This window comes from Canis lupus, chromosome 10, assembly GCF_011100685.1.
Source record: "Canis lupus familiaris isolate Mischka breed German Shepherd chromosome 10, alternate assembly UU_Cfam_GSD_1.0, whole genome shotgun sequence".
Lineage (NCBI taxonomy): Eukaryota > Metazoa > Chordata > Mammalia > Carnivora > Canidae > Canis > Canis lupus.
This window is the reverse complement of record NC_049231.1, coordinates 28473483-28487774: the sequence shown is the minus strand read 5'-3', so window position 1 is coordinate 28487774 and position 14292 is coordinate 28473483. Positions and strand designations below refer to the sequence as shown.

The following is a 14292-nucleotide window of genomic DNA, read 5'->3' as shown; positions in this document are numbered from 1 at the left end:
CCCTGGCTCATCACCTCCCACCCATGTCTGGGATCTGTAAGTAGTGAATCTTGTGACTTAACTTCATTTGTGTGGGTGTATTGAAATTGCTTCTTCTGTAGAAATAAACCCTAGATTTTCACTTTCCCAAGTGGGAGCCAGGATGCTGAGGGGGCTACCGGCCAACCCTTTGGGGATGACTTGTGCCTCCTCAGTCAGCAAGCTGTAACCTGATGATTCTTTTTTTTTTTTTTTTTTTTTTTTTAATTCATAAGAAACACAGAGAGAGAGGCAGAGACACAGGCAGAGGGAGAAGCAGTTTCCTTGAGGGGAACCCGATGTGGGACTCGATCCCAGGACCCTGGGATCACGACCTGAGCTAAAGGCAGATGCTCAATTGCTGAGCCACCCAAGTGTCCCTAACCTGATGATTCTTAATTTGGTTCACCAGCTATGGGACCCCCAGCACAGGGCCCCAAAGGAGGGCTCAGAAAGCCTGTTTCTAGGAAATTCAAAACCCAGCCACATGGGCCCAGTCTTCTACTGTAGCTTCACATTGCCAGGGCTCTGGAACCTTCTCCCGGGGCTGAGGCTGCTTCTCCAGCCCCTTTTCATGTGCTTCCCAGGAGGGTCTTATTCTGAGCCAGAAAGGACACCGCAGGTAGAGGCCCCTTTCCTCAGGCCCACCTCTGAGCATCGCCTCTTCTGAGAGGCATCAAGGCCTGAGTTGTGTGACACCCCTTTGGAAGGCCGGGTGGCCCCTACTCTATCCCCCATACCCAGAGGGCTGGGCCTTGAGCAGGAGCAGTTGGCATTGGCTAGCCTTGGTTTCACTTCTCTCCAGCTCCTTGGTACCCCATCCAGGTAGGCCCCAGTATGCCCCACCTGACATGGGACAATACCTGGCTTCCAAAACGAAATAATAGAGCGGCAGCCTGAGTGCAGGCTCCCCAGCGAGGGACTGCTCTGGAAATTTCTTGCCTTGGTGGGTTCTAAGGAGCCTGAAAGAAATGAGCACATGGGGCAAGGGAGGAACCCAGGGAGAGGCAGACAAACACAGCTATTCAGAAAAGGCAGTTTATTCCAGTGTCTGGGGGGAAAGGAGGGCTTTACACAGCAATTTTAAAACCTGGTCAGTCTCCTTTGCTAAAGAGATACGAGCTGCATGTCAGGCTGCGGTCACTAAACAGATGGGAGCTGCCAGCCGGCGACAAGGACCCTGCTCAGGCCTTCTCGCGCTTCCACTGGGACACACGGGTCTCCGGGGGTGCCCGGTGGAACCACTCGAACCAGGAGCCATCGTAGACGGCCACGTCGGGCTTGCCGCAGAGGTAGGCGGCCAGGGCGACGTGGCAGGCGGTGACCCCCTTCCGGCACGTGGCGATGAGGGGCTGCGCTAGGTTCACCTTCTTGGCCTCGAACATAGCACGCAGCTCCTCCAGGCTCTTCTCGAAGCCGTCCTCGGTCAAGAAGTCCATGAATGGCATGTTGACTGAGCCTCGGATGTGGCCGGAGTCCAGTCCTGGGTGCAGCAGAGGACAGAGGGGAGGACAGGGTTAGGAGCGGCATGGGGGTTGGGGGGGTAGTGGGGGGGGAGATGGCCAAAGAAGCTGTGGCTATAAGGACAGGGAGCTTCAGAAACAAAAGTAACACCCTTGGCCTTCTCAGAGCTCAAATTACCCCTGGCCCAACCTACCTTCAATGCTGGAGACATAAGACAAAGGGCGCCCCCTTCCCCAAAGCCTGCCTCTGAGTAAGGATGCCCGAAGTCAGACCTGCTTGAGAGGACAGGGGTGAGTCCCAGCTCTGCCATTTACTGAGCTCTTTACTAGCATTTACCTCGGGCAAATGCTTCACTTCTCTGGATCAGTTTTCCCACCTGTAAAATGGGCTCCGTGGCACAGACCTATCTCACAGAGCTGTGGAGAAGTGGCTGTTACGTGCCGAATGGTAAGAACACAGCGGTGGACATGGCCCAGGCTCAGGGAGATTACAGTCTAGCAAGAAAGACAAATGCAGGGCAGCCCGGGGGCTCAGCCGTTTAGCACTGCCTTCAGCCCAGGGCCTGATCCTGGAGATCCAGAATCGAGTTCCGCGTTTGGCTCCCTGCATGGAGCCTGCTTCTCCCTCTGCCTGTGTCTCTGCCTCTCTCTCCATGTCTCTCATGAATAAATAAATAAAATCTTTAAAAAAAAGAAAGAAAGAAAGAAAGAAAGAAAGAAAGAAAGAAAGAAAGAAAGAAAGAAAGAAAGAAAGAAAGAAAAAGAAAGAAAGAAAAAGAGAAAGAAAAAAAGAAAGACAGATGCTAAGCAGATAGCATAAGATTCATGAACTATAAAGTCACTCCAGTTTACAGATGTATACACTGAGGCAGGGCAGCATGAAATGGCTCACCTACAGCCACACAGAGAGGCAAAGGCCGCCCCAGGAAATCCCCTGATCTTCCTGTTAAGCAGTCATAGAAAGAGCTAGACATAAGTATCCCAGCTCTGCCACTTGCCAAAAGGGTGACTTTAAGCAAGTGATGTCACTTCTCTGAGCCTCAGTTTCTCCAGGGGGTGAAATGGGACTGAAAGTATTGATGGGCCCGGGCTGCTGTGAGGAGCAAAGCACCAGCTACTGCGCCTGGCCCACGAACCCGCAGATGCCGATGCTGCCGCCCTTTATCACCTACCCTGGGGAGCGGGGTATGGGAGCGGGGTGGTCCCTGCAGACCCTTCCTAGCAATGCTGAGAGGCTTGGATAGAAGGCAGTGGGGGTCTGAGCTGGCTCCGAGGTCCATTCCGGACCGGTCTCCCCTCCCAGTGAGGCCCCCCTGCCACATCTAGTTTCAGAACAGTCAGCAAAGGGGTCTGGGCCAAGGCCTTGGTCCTGCCCTCAGCACACCAAAGGTCGCTCCTCTCTTCTTCAAGCACCCCACACCCTGGCAGCCTTTGGATGCCAGGGAGTGGGACCCAAGACAGATTCAGGCATCTCTTTGAGCCCCCCCTTCCTCCAAAATTCCCCACCACACCCTTAAACCTGGACCATGGACAGGGCAGGACCAGGGTGGGCAGCAGTGGGAGGGAAAGGACCCGACGGAGGCACACAGGGTGCAGGGGGCAGGGTGCAGCCAGGAGGCCCTGCATCCCTGAGCCTCAGTCTCCCCATCTGTGAAATAGGGAGATAACCCCACCTACCTCACAGCCTTGTGAGCACCTAGAGACCCTGGGTACATAGTAGGTGCACAATCGTGCCAGCAACATCCCATTCCCCATGCCCTGGAGCCAAAGAGGCTTCCAAAATTCACTGGCATGCGTCAAGAGTTCCTTTGATTGCTGTCCTGACTTACAAATTACAGTGAGTTCTTCCTGTTGTAATTTTTTTTTTTTCCTGTTGTAATTTTTATCTTTTTGTCCGGACATTTTAATCTGAGACTCGATGTGTGCTGATCCTTCCAATGAGGAACAACAGATCCATTGACTTCAAGGGCGCCCTTTGCCAAGACACCCAACTTAAAAATCTCTCGGCATCCAGGCAGTGGGCTGAATTTAAGTGCACTTAGAAGTGCAAGCGTTTGTTAAACTCTGAATACTGTTTTGTTTCTTTCCTCCCATCCACGATGGAAACAGCTTCAGTGCTTTCTTCCAGTTGCATAAAAGGCACCTCTTCTGAGTAAAGGAGTCGGGGGGTTTCTGTGACTCTGGCTTCCCAAACTGGGTCAACCTCAGGAGGTGGGGGGGAGGGGGGGTCCTCCTTTCACATCTGCCAGCGAGGACCCAGGGCCTGTCTGAGGAATTTCAATGAGGAGGCACTGACCGCCTGTGTGTGGCAAGGCCCAGGATGAACCCAGCCTGGAGAACCTTGGAAAAGAGCTAACTGAAGCAAAAGCATGTGGGCCCAGAAGCAGGGGCTCCTGCTGCTTTGCTCCCAAGTCCAACTTCCCCTGGAGGCTCCTGGCTTTCCTCCCCATCCCCGGCAGGCAGGCCACCATGCCCAGACCTCCGCACCGGGCACCAGACAGCGGGTTAGCTCAAGAGGTTTATCTTCCAGAATCCTTACAAATCCTCTGATGGGGAGCCTGGGCTCAAAGAGGTGAGGAAACTTGCCTCAGGACACACGGGTGTGTGAAGTGAAGTCAGGTCTGTCTGCCCCTAAGAGCTGTGTCCTTTGACTACCCTGAGCCTTCCTGGAGAAGGAAACTGAGGCAGGGGAATGGATGAGATGACCCCCTCATGTTTCTCAACTGCTCAGAGGCCTGGGACTTTGTGCTGCAACTTTGGCCAACAAGATGCCAGTCCTTGGGGGAGGTCATGGGGAGGATGTGACCCATGAGCTGGACTCTGGGTCCCTGTCCTTGGAATGTGCATTCGGCTTGCCTTCCCTGCTCCCAGAGCCTGCACCAAGAACATGGCCTTGAGATAGTGATGTGGTGCTGAGACCAGCTGGACAGTGTGTATGTGACTTGAGCCAACAAAGGCCTCCATATAAACTTTTAAGATCTGGCAGGTGGGTGTGAAAATCTCCTCCTCTTCGGGCTGGACAGGACAAGCCTTATAAGGAGGTTTCCTTGCTTATTAAACCTGCCACCTACCCATCTGGGGCAGCCTGCTCTTTCTTTAGTCTCTCCCCAGCTCGGCATCTGGGGCTGGTTTCAGATGACCCTGGGGAGGCTCCAGAGGAGGCTGTGAACTAAAAGTTGGCAGGCCAGCCAGGGGACTGAAGAATTGGAAAGTGGCATCTGTCCAGGAAATCTTATGTCGGCCAGTGACCTCTATGCGGGGAGGGGTGGCCCATGCGTTAGGTGCCTGTGGACCTCTGAGTGAGTCCAGGGACGCCCTGAAAACTCTGACTGCTTTACTGAGCTTGTTTGAGGAACTATACCCAGAGCATCGTGCCAGAGACATGAAATATGAGCGGTTGTCACAGTGCACTGGCTGCCACTGTGGGTAGTTCAGCTGGACACTGATGCCCCAGCTAGAGGCTCAAAGTCAAGTTAGGATGAAGACTCCGGAGTTTGTGACAAAGGCTGATTAGAGTGCTGAGAGGTGGATCCCCCAGGCAAGTGACCAGAAGGAAGAGGAGGATGTTGTGGTTGAGGAGGAAACCGGGGAGTTGCCCCCACACCTTCCCACCCCTAATGCAAAGGAAAATTTTAAATAGCAATAATCCCCAAACCTAGGGGAAAACTAAATCCAAAGTTGCAAATCTTATGTCTTTGAGATGTAAACACCCCATGAGATAACCAAGATAGTACCCACAGAGACAGTGGGGAAAAAATCTAGGGGTGGGGGCGGTGGTGGATACACACTGTTCTAGAAGTTCCCTTGCCCAGGGATCCCTGGGTGGCTCGGTGGTTTAGCGCCTGCCTTCAGCCCAGGGCATGATCCTGGAGTCCATGGATCGAGTCCCACATTGGGCTTCCTGCCTGGAGCCTGCTTCTCCCTCTGCCTGTGTCTCACCTCTCTGTGTCTCTCATGAATAAATAAATAAAATCTTAAAAAAAAAAAAAAAAAAAAGAAGTTCCCTTGCCCAAAACCTAGTCCACAGACTCCCTAAAATTACTCACCAAGGGCTAAGTTATGAGGTTTCTGTCTGTATGTTTATATATCTATGGATATATGTTCAATATACATGTTTTTCTACCTCCTGAAGGTATTACCAAAATTAATCTGTACATGAGTTCTTCAATTAGCTTAAATATAAGCTATATCAAAGTGAACTTTCATAAAACTGAAATTTAAATTTCTCTCATCTGCTATAACAGATAAAGTTTTCTCAGATGATTGGTCTGTTCTTGATGGGACTGTGAAAGGCTTTTCTTTGCCTTTTAGGTAACCTACCTAGAAAACAAAGGTTCTGTGTTTTATCAAAATAAAATCCTGTGCTTCATGCAGTCTTTACCAGGTCTTTGATTAGTTAAGAAAATGGAGTCTTATCTATTAAAAGAGCTGCTCGTTTGTTTTTACATTATGCAATTTCTCTATTTGTCTCTGAAGCCTTAAATTGTCGCTTTGGCTAAATGGATAACTGAATATTGTTTCACGATGATCCATACTCCTTTGCGAACACCTATTTTAAAACCTTTTGATGTTTTTGCCAAATCAAATTCTAAATGAAGCTTTACTGACTTTGAACTAACTTTGGGATTTTCCTGGGCCAGCTCAAAAGATTTAGTTTTTCTCCTTATAAGAGGGAAATATTAAACTAGCCAGACATTTCATATGTTAAATTACATGGGGAGCATAGTCAAGTAGGAAGTGATGCTAATTTTTCCTTAGGAACTATTTATATTGAAGTTATCAATAGAAGTGTTCCAGAAGGTATATAAAATTCCTAAACATCTGATTATGTCCTAGTATAATGTTACCAATCATAATCTTGGTTTTTACTTTAAAATACTTATCACAGAGGCACCTGGGTGGCATCACAGTGGTTAAGCGTCTGACTTCAGCTCAGGTCGTGAACCCCCGGGGTCCCGGGATTGAGACCTGGGGCAGGCTCCCTACAGGGAGCCTGCTTCTCCCTCTGCCTGTGTCTCTGCCTCTTCCTGTGTGTCTCATGAATAAACAGAATCTTTTTTATTTTTATTTATTTTTTTAAAATTTTTTTTTTATTTATTTATGATTGTTACAGAGAGAGAGAGAGAGAGGCAGAGACACAGGCAGAGGGAGAAGCAGGCTCCATGCACCGGGAGCCCGACGTGGGATTCGATCCCGGGTCTCCAGGATCGCGCCCTGGGCCAAAGGCAGGCGCCAAACCGCTGCGCCACCCAGGGATCCCCAGAATCTTTTTTAAAATTAAAAAAATAAAATATCAAAAAAATAACCTCATTCCCTTGTCGATTACATTAGAATGAATTCTCATGGGAGTTATTGTTTTTACTGTGATGTTTTGCAAAGCATTTCTTGCAAAAAAATGTTTCATCTTTAGGGAGATTCATGGGCAAGAGGGATGAATAGAGGTTTCTGCTAACTAAGATCATATCACTGACCTGAGTAAGAATTAATTACATGGGATGGTAACCCAAGAACTGCCCCTTCTCTCCTTCACATCAGTAAAATGTGCCCATTACATTGATGCTATAATGCTAACGTGAAAACTTTTATCTGCTGCAAAACATGCTGCAGGCTTTGCTGGAACATCTGTGAGGCAAGAATGGTGGTAAATGTACAGAAAATTCAAGACCCAGGCACTATAATAAAGTTTTTGGGAATTGTTTGGTCGGGTGAGATGTGTTCCCAGATATTGTGACTGGTAAAATACAAGTCCATCTGACCCCAAAGGTGGTGAAAGAGATGCAAGCCTTTGTAGGGATTTCAGAGTTTCTGGTTTCTGAGCACTTTTATTTCCCATGGCACAGTGCCATTGTTCCTTATGCTGCCTGGTGAAGAAGCGGTGACTGGGGATCAGAATAGCAAGCTGCCTTTGAGAGGGTAAAAAATACTAATGAAATGTTGCATCTCTGGGCATCTCCCAAGCAGTGCTCTCATTTGAGTAAAAGAGTCTGGGACTCCAGAAGATATGGGTCAGGCACTATGGTAGTCAGACACTACCTCCATGGAGCACCAGCTCCCAGCAGTGTCCACAGCCCCCTCCAGATAGAGATGCTCAGGGAGGAATGAACCGCAGCAGCCAGTGGGCTCAACTCAGGTCTGGCTGGTAGTCACTCTTGAGCCCTGCTTTTAATTGGATCAACCCTATTGCTTGGGCAATGGGGGAAGCTGTGGGGTGGATGACCATGAATGGGCCCTTATGGGGTCAGGATATGTGATGGACTATTTGGGCTTGCCTCCAAGACCCTGAGGCAGTCCTCACTTTTCCATATCCCAGCTCATGGGGCATCTTGACACCCTTGAGCATTCAGAAGGCCAATGCCCTTGTGTGAGTACAATCCCTAGCAACTGGCTCTTCAGTGGATATAGCAGAGTGGATGCATGGGAAGAGCAGCCACCATTGTGCCTGGGGGGTCGGCATATTGTCAAGGATGCTGACTTGCCCCTGAAATAGAGTGGCTTGGTTAATGCCGTAACAGCATGTCCTGTGTGTTGTACATGACAACCAAGGCAACTGGCAAAGGAGCCTGGGGCCATTCATCAGAATTCCCAACTGATGACAGATTGGCAAACTGGTTATATTGCCCCTCCTCCCCCTTAGTGAGGGGTTTTCATATGCCTGGTTTGTGTGGACACTGTGTTTGCCCTAATCCAGCCTTCCCTTGTCACTATACAAACCAGGCTGCCACCATGAAGGTATTAGAGAAATGCAATACTGTGTTTAGATACCCTCATCGACTAGATAGCGATTGGGGGTCATACTGCAAAACTGGGCAAAAGGGCATGACATAGACTGGAGGTCCCATTTCCCCTATAACCCATAAGCAGTAGGGTTGATAAAAAAAGAAAGAAAGAAAGAAAGAAAAATGAATATTAAAGCAGCAGATTAAAAGACTCAAAGGGAAAACCACCTTGGCTGGGTGCACGGAAGCACTGTCCTAGGCTGTCATACATTTGAATGATCAACCCGTAGGGCCTGTCTCCCCATATGCCAGACTGGGGACCCTTGCTGAGACACTCAACACCGTAAAGGTATGAAAGTGGAGGGAGATAACCACAGCCCTGCTAGCTGCGGATCATCGTGCTGTACTGCTGAGAACACTAAGCTCATCACACCTGGGCAAGGTGTCATCTACTGGAATTTTCTGAGATGTCCCACCAGGATGGGGGAGTTGCTTCACATCCTTGGGTGAGGGGGAACTGTTCAATCTCTGCTGGGATCTCATGGTGCTGCTGTAAGGGAGACTTGTTAAAATGCACACCTGGAACAGAATGAATGCCATTGGGAGAGGGGAAGAGGTGGGGGTCCTGGGCTGGCACATCCTGTCCCCCATCCATCTCCTCACTCCTGACAGCGCAGACAACCTCCCTCTCCTCAAGGCCAGGTGTGTATGTTCTGCTTCCCACTGGTACAATCATTTACCTGCTTTTTCCCCTCCATTGGCCTGAGGGAAGTTCTCACACACACAGAGGCCCTTACTAAACTCACCCAGCAAGCCTTGAATGATAGCCAACAAAACCTGTCCTTGCTGAACACTGAAATATCGTCAATGAGAAAAGCTGTCCTCTAAAACAGGGTGGCCTTAGATATATTGCTGCCTTGCAAGGAGGCACCTGTGCCCTTACCCTGAATGTTGTGTGTTCATATCTCAGGAGTCTATTGTGTCATCTTCACTAAATCACATGAGAATACGAGTGAATGCCCTGAATGATCTGACCCCTAGCCTAGGGGACTCAATAAATCAATGGTTCAGATCACGGGGCTCCTGATGGAAAATATTACCCTGACTTGGGCAATCTTTGTCTTAATCTGTACTTTCTCTTGGATGTGCCTCATCTGCCTCCAATGTAACCAGATAGCCACCAAAGGAGTCCCCGCCATGCTCACAAAACCCCTTGCTGATCACTCAGGGCACAACACAGAAGAGGCAGGATGTGAGGTTCTGGGAGCAGATATGAGGGGTAGAAAGTTGGGGGAGGCCATGGAGAGGACATAACCACCAGTTGACCCATGAACTGGACCGGGACAACTGGAGGCTCCTCTTCCCCTCCCCTGTCCTTGGAATGTGCATTCCGCTTGCCTTCCCCACTCCCAGAGGCTGCCCTAAGGACATGGCCTTGATAGTGATGTGGTGCCAAGACCAGTGTCTATGTGATTCAACCCGGTTAAGACCTCTGTATAAACTTTTAAGATCTGACAGGTGGGTGTGGAAATCTCATCTTGTGGTCGGCCACCCAAGACAAGCCTTGTGAGTAAGTTCCTTTGCTTATTCAACCTGCCGCCAACCAGTCTGGAGTGGCCTGCTCTTTCTTGGGTCCTTCCCTGCCCTCTGCATCTGGGGGCTGGATTCAGATGACCCCAGGAAGCTCCCAGCTCCTGAGACTGTGAACTAGTCAAGGGTGTGAGGTAATGTCTTCCAGGCCACTGATACCCACTGTGTGGGTTTTTGGGGCCAGGAAAACCCATTTGGCTCTTTCTTGCTTTCCTCCTAAAGACACAGCGCAGTCCGGTGCAGGCTGCCGCGGTGGGCAGCTCCCAATCCTGGCCACTGGGAGGCAGCTCAGCACTCTTCTGCACCCTGGGGGTGGAGGTGGGGGGAGACAGGAAAAGGGGCCACAGGATCCCATGAAGCAACACTACACTGTGAAGCTATGACCTTTCCCCCCAAGTCCCTGTGTTTGCTGACACAGCAGTGGCCTTGGGAAACAGCCCCACTTTGAGGCCTGCCGACTGGGGTCAAATCTTGGCCACTCTGCCTCCTTAGAGAACCCTCTCCTCCCTTTTCCCAACTGCAGAGTGGGAACTGCCATCTTCCACCCCACGCGGGGTGGCTGTAGGTGTCAAGGAGAAAACATGCATAAATCATTGTGCAGATAAAAATGCCCAAAAGAGGGTCAATCTCCTCCCTTTTCACCCTCACGGGAGGAAAAGAGAGTGAGGTTTGTCAAGAGCTGGCTGGCTCCAACTCCTTCGCTGGCTTCTTCCCCCAGCGCTCTAGAAGGTGAGCGTGTTCTCGAGATGAAGGGCTCACAACAGGCGGCAGAGGACAGGGTGTCAGCTCAGGTCTGCCTGACTCTCAGCCCCTTACAAACAGGAACAAAGGTGCCAGGAGGCACAGAGCTGGGGAGCACAGAGCTGGGGCCAGAGAGGTTGCTTGCCTAGTGTCAGTAGGAAGCAGCTGTCGGGTGTCCAGGGCCCTGGTCCCAGCTCCTCCTCCAGGGCACTCTTTCCACAGCCTGCCATCCACACTACCCTGGATGTTACATCTGGACCGCTGAGCCCACGGGCTTCCTTCCTGACCCCACCCCAAGGTGGGGGCTGCAAAGTCAAGGAGCCTCATACACCTCTGTACTCCCAAAGTGTGCGGTTTGGGAGGCCAGCAAAGCCTTCTAGGGAAGGAAGTGCCACATGCAGGCTTTCTAGATGGCCCTGGCCTCTGCACAGCTCCTTACCTTTCTCAAAATCCCCTTCCAGCATTTAAATAAGTGCAGAGCCAGGTGGCCAAGGCTGGTATCCCCTCTTCTCATTTTATAATAAGAGAACCCAGAGAGACCAAGAAATTGGGAATGGAAGTCCCACCACAATGGAGGGGCTCATCTTGCAGGAAGGAGGATCCATGCTCCCCGCCCCCCACCCCGGGGGGATCCCAGAAGAGGTGGGAGGAAGTAGGGAGCAGGGTGATGGGGAAGGACCCCCTCGCTGAGCCTCGGTGCCCTCATCCGAAACCAGGAGTGAGGAAATCGGCTCTGACATCTCTAACCTTACTGGATCTGACATCTCTTCGCTTATTTGCAGCTCACTCAGGGCAAGCCGTGAGGCAGGTAGAGAAACAATTCTATCATCCCCCCCCCACCTCAGTGGCAGTGGTAAGTCCCAAGGAGAGAAGGTATCTTGGACCAAGGCCAGGAGGGGGCTGCAGGAGTTCCATTCCAGAAGTCTCTGAATCTTCAACTCCAGATTTTCAGAGAACAAGGTGGGCAGGAAAAACACAGGGCCTGCAAAAAGCCATGGCTCTGCCACTAGCTAGCCCTAGGGCCTTGACCTGCCCCTTCCTCTGTGTGCCTCCGGCTCCCCTCTGTCTGATGAGATGACCTTTCAGGACCTCCAGCTCTAAGAGTGTCCAACACAGTTTTCACAGAAAACTTTCCTCTCCCTCAGAGGCACAGAAAGGAGGAGCAATTTTTCAGCAAGTTAGGAAAAACGTTGCACAGGACTTAGATTCTGCAGACCCCGACCGAGGACAGAGCCCAAAGCCAAGAGGTGCCGGCCACTCTGAGAGAGGCCACCAGAGAGAGGCCCCTAAAGCAGTGAGATCTCGGCCACCAGAAGTGCCCAGGCAGGGGCTGAAGGAAACCCGGCCAGGGTTGATGGTGAGACATCTATGGTTCCCTGTTCAGAGGTTCTAGAACTCAGCACTTCCTCCCCTGAGGCTCCCCCCACCTCCAGTGATCTGGAACCCTCCCGGCCTCCCCTTTGTCCACAGGAGAGGACTGAAGAGCCACCTCCCTGTGGATGCCCGGCAGATGCCTGGTTTAGAGTACTGGTTTAAAACTAGTTTCAATGTCGACCCTACCACTTCACCGAGCAAGTAACTTAATGTCCTCACATCTGCGTTTCCTTCTCTCTAAAATGGGGATGTTAAGCCTTCTTGAATGAGATAACGCAGAGTCAAAGTGCTTAGCATGAAATGGCAGTTACTTTTATAAGCTCTGTAAATAGGCTGCAGCTGTTTGGAAAGGTCAGGGGGCCCCGGAGAGCTGGAAGGAGTGAGGGGGTGCTGCGGGCAGGGCGTTGTTGATGTCTATATGGGTTTCTAGGGAACTAGAGAGGCGCTGGGAAGTTAGGTATCCTTGAGAGCATTGGTACAGAGATGCGTGTGTTGGCTCGTGGACACACTTTTGTGCATGTAAGGGAGTAGTGCCTGGGCATGGATGTGGGTGGAGATGTCACCGGGCACCTCTCTGATGCCACCGCCGTGCGGATGCTAGGTTGCTTGTTAGCCCGTGGCTATGGGAACACATAAGCAGGTCCTCGGGCCACGGAGCCAGAAAAGCTTTTAGATTTGGCTCTGTTCTCTCATTTCACAGATGCAGACCTGGGGGCCCTACCTAAGGGGAGACTGAGGACAACACCTGGCCAGGGCCCCGGACATCCTTAGGGTGGGTCCATCATTCCACCGGGCATTACTCCCCAGGGGCCACCCACCCACCAGGACACCTACCTACTGCATCTGGCTCTGGCTCAGTGCCCAGGTACCGTCCTTGGGACCGTGAATCCACCAGCTGGAACCTCTTAGACTCGAGGTTCTCCAGCACCTGCTCGTAGGTCTTGAGCAGGGAGCGGTCCAGGGTGGCTTTGAAGACGGCCGGCTCTGGGCGCGAGGGCTCAGATGTCACCGGGTGGCCCTCCTTCAGCCAGTTCCGGAAGCCGCCATTGAGCACGGACACGGTGCGGTGGCCAAACACACGGAACATCCACCAGACCCGCGGCGCATAGAAGCAGCCCAGGTTGTCACCGTCATACACCACCACGTGCGTCTGGTTGCCGATGCCCAGGCGGCCCACGTAGTCGGCGAAGTGGGCCTCGCTGGGCAGCATCATCTCGTAGGGCGACGCCGTGTTCCGGCACTCCTCCATATCAAAGAAGGAGGCGCCGGGCACATGCCGCTCCAGGTACTCCTTGCGGGCCTCGCGGGTGCCCGGCGAGTACCAGGACGCGTCCAGCACCCGCAGGCCGGGCCCCAGCTTGCCAGCCCGAACCGACTCCGCCAGCCACTTGGTGGAGACCAGCGCCCGGTAGAGCACCTGATGAACCATGGTTTCAGCTCTGCGCATCACCTGGCGCGGGTGGAAACCAGGAGAGAGAGCGGCATGAGGTCTGTGTGTGTGCAGTGGGGCGGGACCTGGGAGGAGCTCGTTTTCCCACCGCTGTCCCCGAGGGTGGCGTGTTGGCGGCGGCCCGGCAACCCGCGGCGGCGCCCGCGCAGGCGGTGGGAAGGGTTTGCCCATTCCCCGAGGAAAGGCGGCTCCGCCCCTCCTTGGGGCCCCCGCGCGGGGGGGGGCGGGGCCGGAGCCTCGGAGGGCCCCAGAAGGGGGAGCCGGCGGGGGGGCGTCCGGCCCGGGGAGCGACGGTGCTCGTCCTCGGGATCGTGCCAGGAGACAGCGGCGCTGGGATGCCCAGGAGGAGGGGCGGGGGAGGGCCCGTGGGGCTCAGAGCCCCCGGCCGGGAGGGCAGGGGAGTGGGCGCCGGGGGAGGGGTCGCTGGGGCCAGCACACGCCCCCGCCCGCGCCTCCGGCCAGCCCGCCCGCCGCCAATCTCCGCAGCCTGCGCGGGCTCCCCCCGCCTCCAGAACGCCCGCGCCCGGCCCCGGCCCCGGCCCCGGCCCCGGCTCGGTGCCCTCTGCCCCTGCTCGGCCCGAGGTTACCCGGCCCCGCCCCCGCTCCCCCGCCCCGCTGTCGTCGGCGGGGACCCTCCCCGGGGTCGCCGGGGCCAGCCCGGCGGCCCAATCCCGAGCGGCCCGGGCGCCTGGCCGCCGCCCCACCCGGCCGCACTCACTCGCCCTCGCCGCCGCCCTGGCGCTCGCCCCTGACCGCCGGAGAAGTTGGCGGGTCCAAACCCCAGCCCACGCCTCCCCGGCCGGCCCGCACCATCGCGCCGCCGCCGCAGGGGGGTCCCCGCGCCGCCCCGCCGCGCCCCCGCCCCGCGCCGCCCCGCCGCGCCCGCCCCCGGCCGCCCCCCCCGCGCGCCGCCCCCGAGGACCCCGAGGACCCCCCCGGC

At 53.6% G+C, this 14292-nt stretch overlaps 1 protein-coding gene across 2 annotated transcripts; it reads right to left on the bottom strand.

Moving 5' to 3' along the window:
• Positions 1 to 1040: 1040 nt before the first annotated feature.
• TST (thiosulfate sulfurtransferase) lies at positions 1041 to 14194 on the bottom strand. 2 transcript variants are annotated; one of them, XM_038550669.1, is made up of 3 exons: positions 14071 to 14194; positions 12737 to 13352; positions 1041 to 1501 (listed from the first exon to the last, which is right to left on the bottom strand). In XM_038550669.1, the coding sequence occupies exons 2-3, from the start codon at positions 13347 to 13349 to the stop codon at positions 1203 to 1205; spliced, it is 912 nt and encodes a 303-aa protein (XP_038406597.1). In that variant the 5' UTR covers positions 13350 to 13352; positions 14071 to 14194; the 3' UTR covers positions 1041 to 1202. The 2 variants fall into 2 exon arrangements, with proteins under 2 accessions (XP_038406597.1, XP_038406595.1); XM_038550667.1 differs by lacking the exon at positions 14071 to 14194 and having other exon boundaries at positions 12737 to 13539.
• Positions 14195 to 14292: the final 98 nt, after the last annotated feature.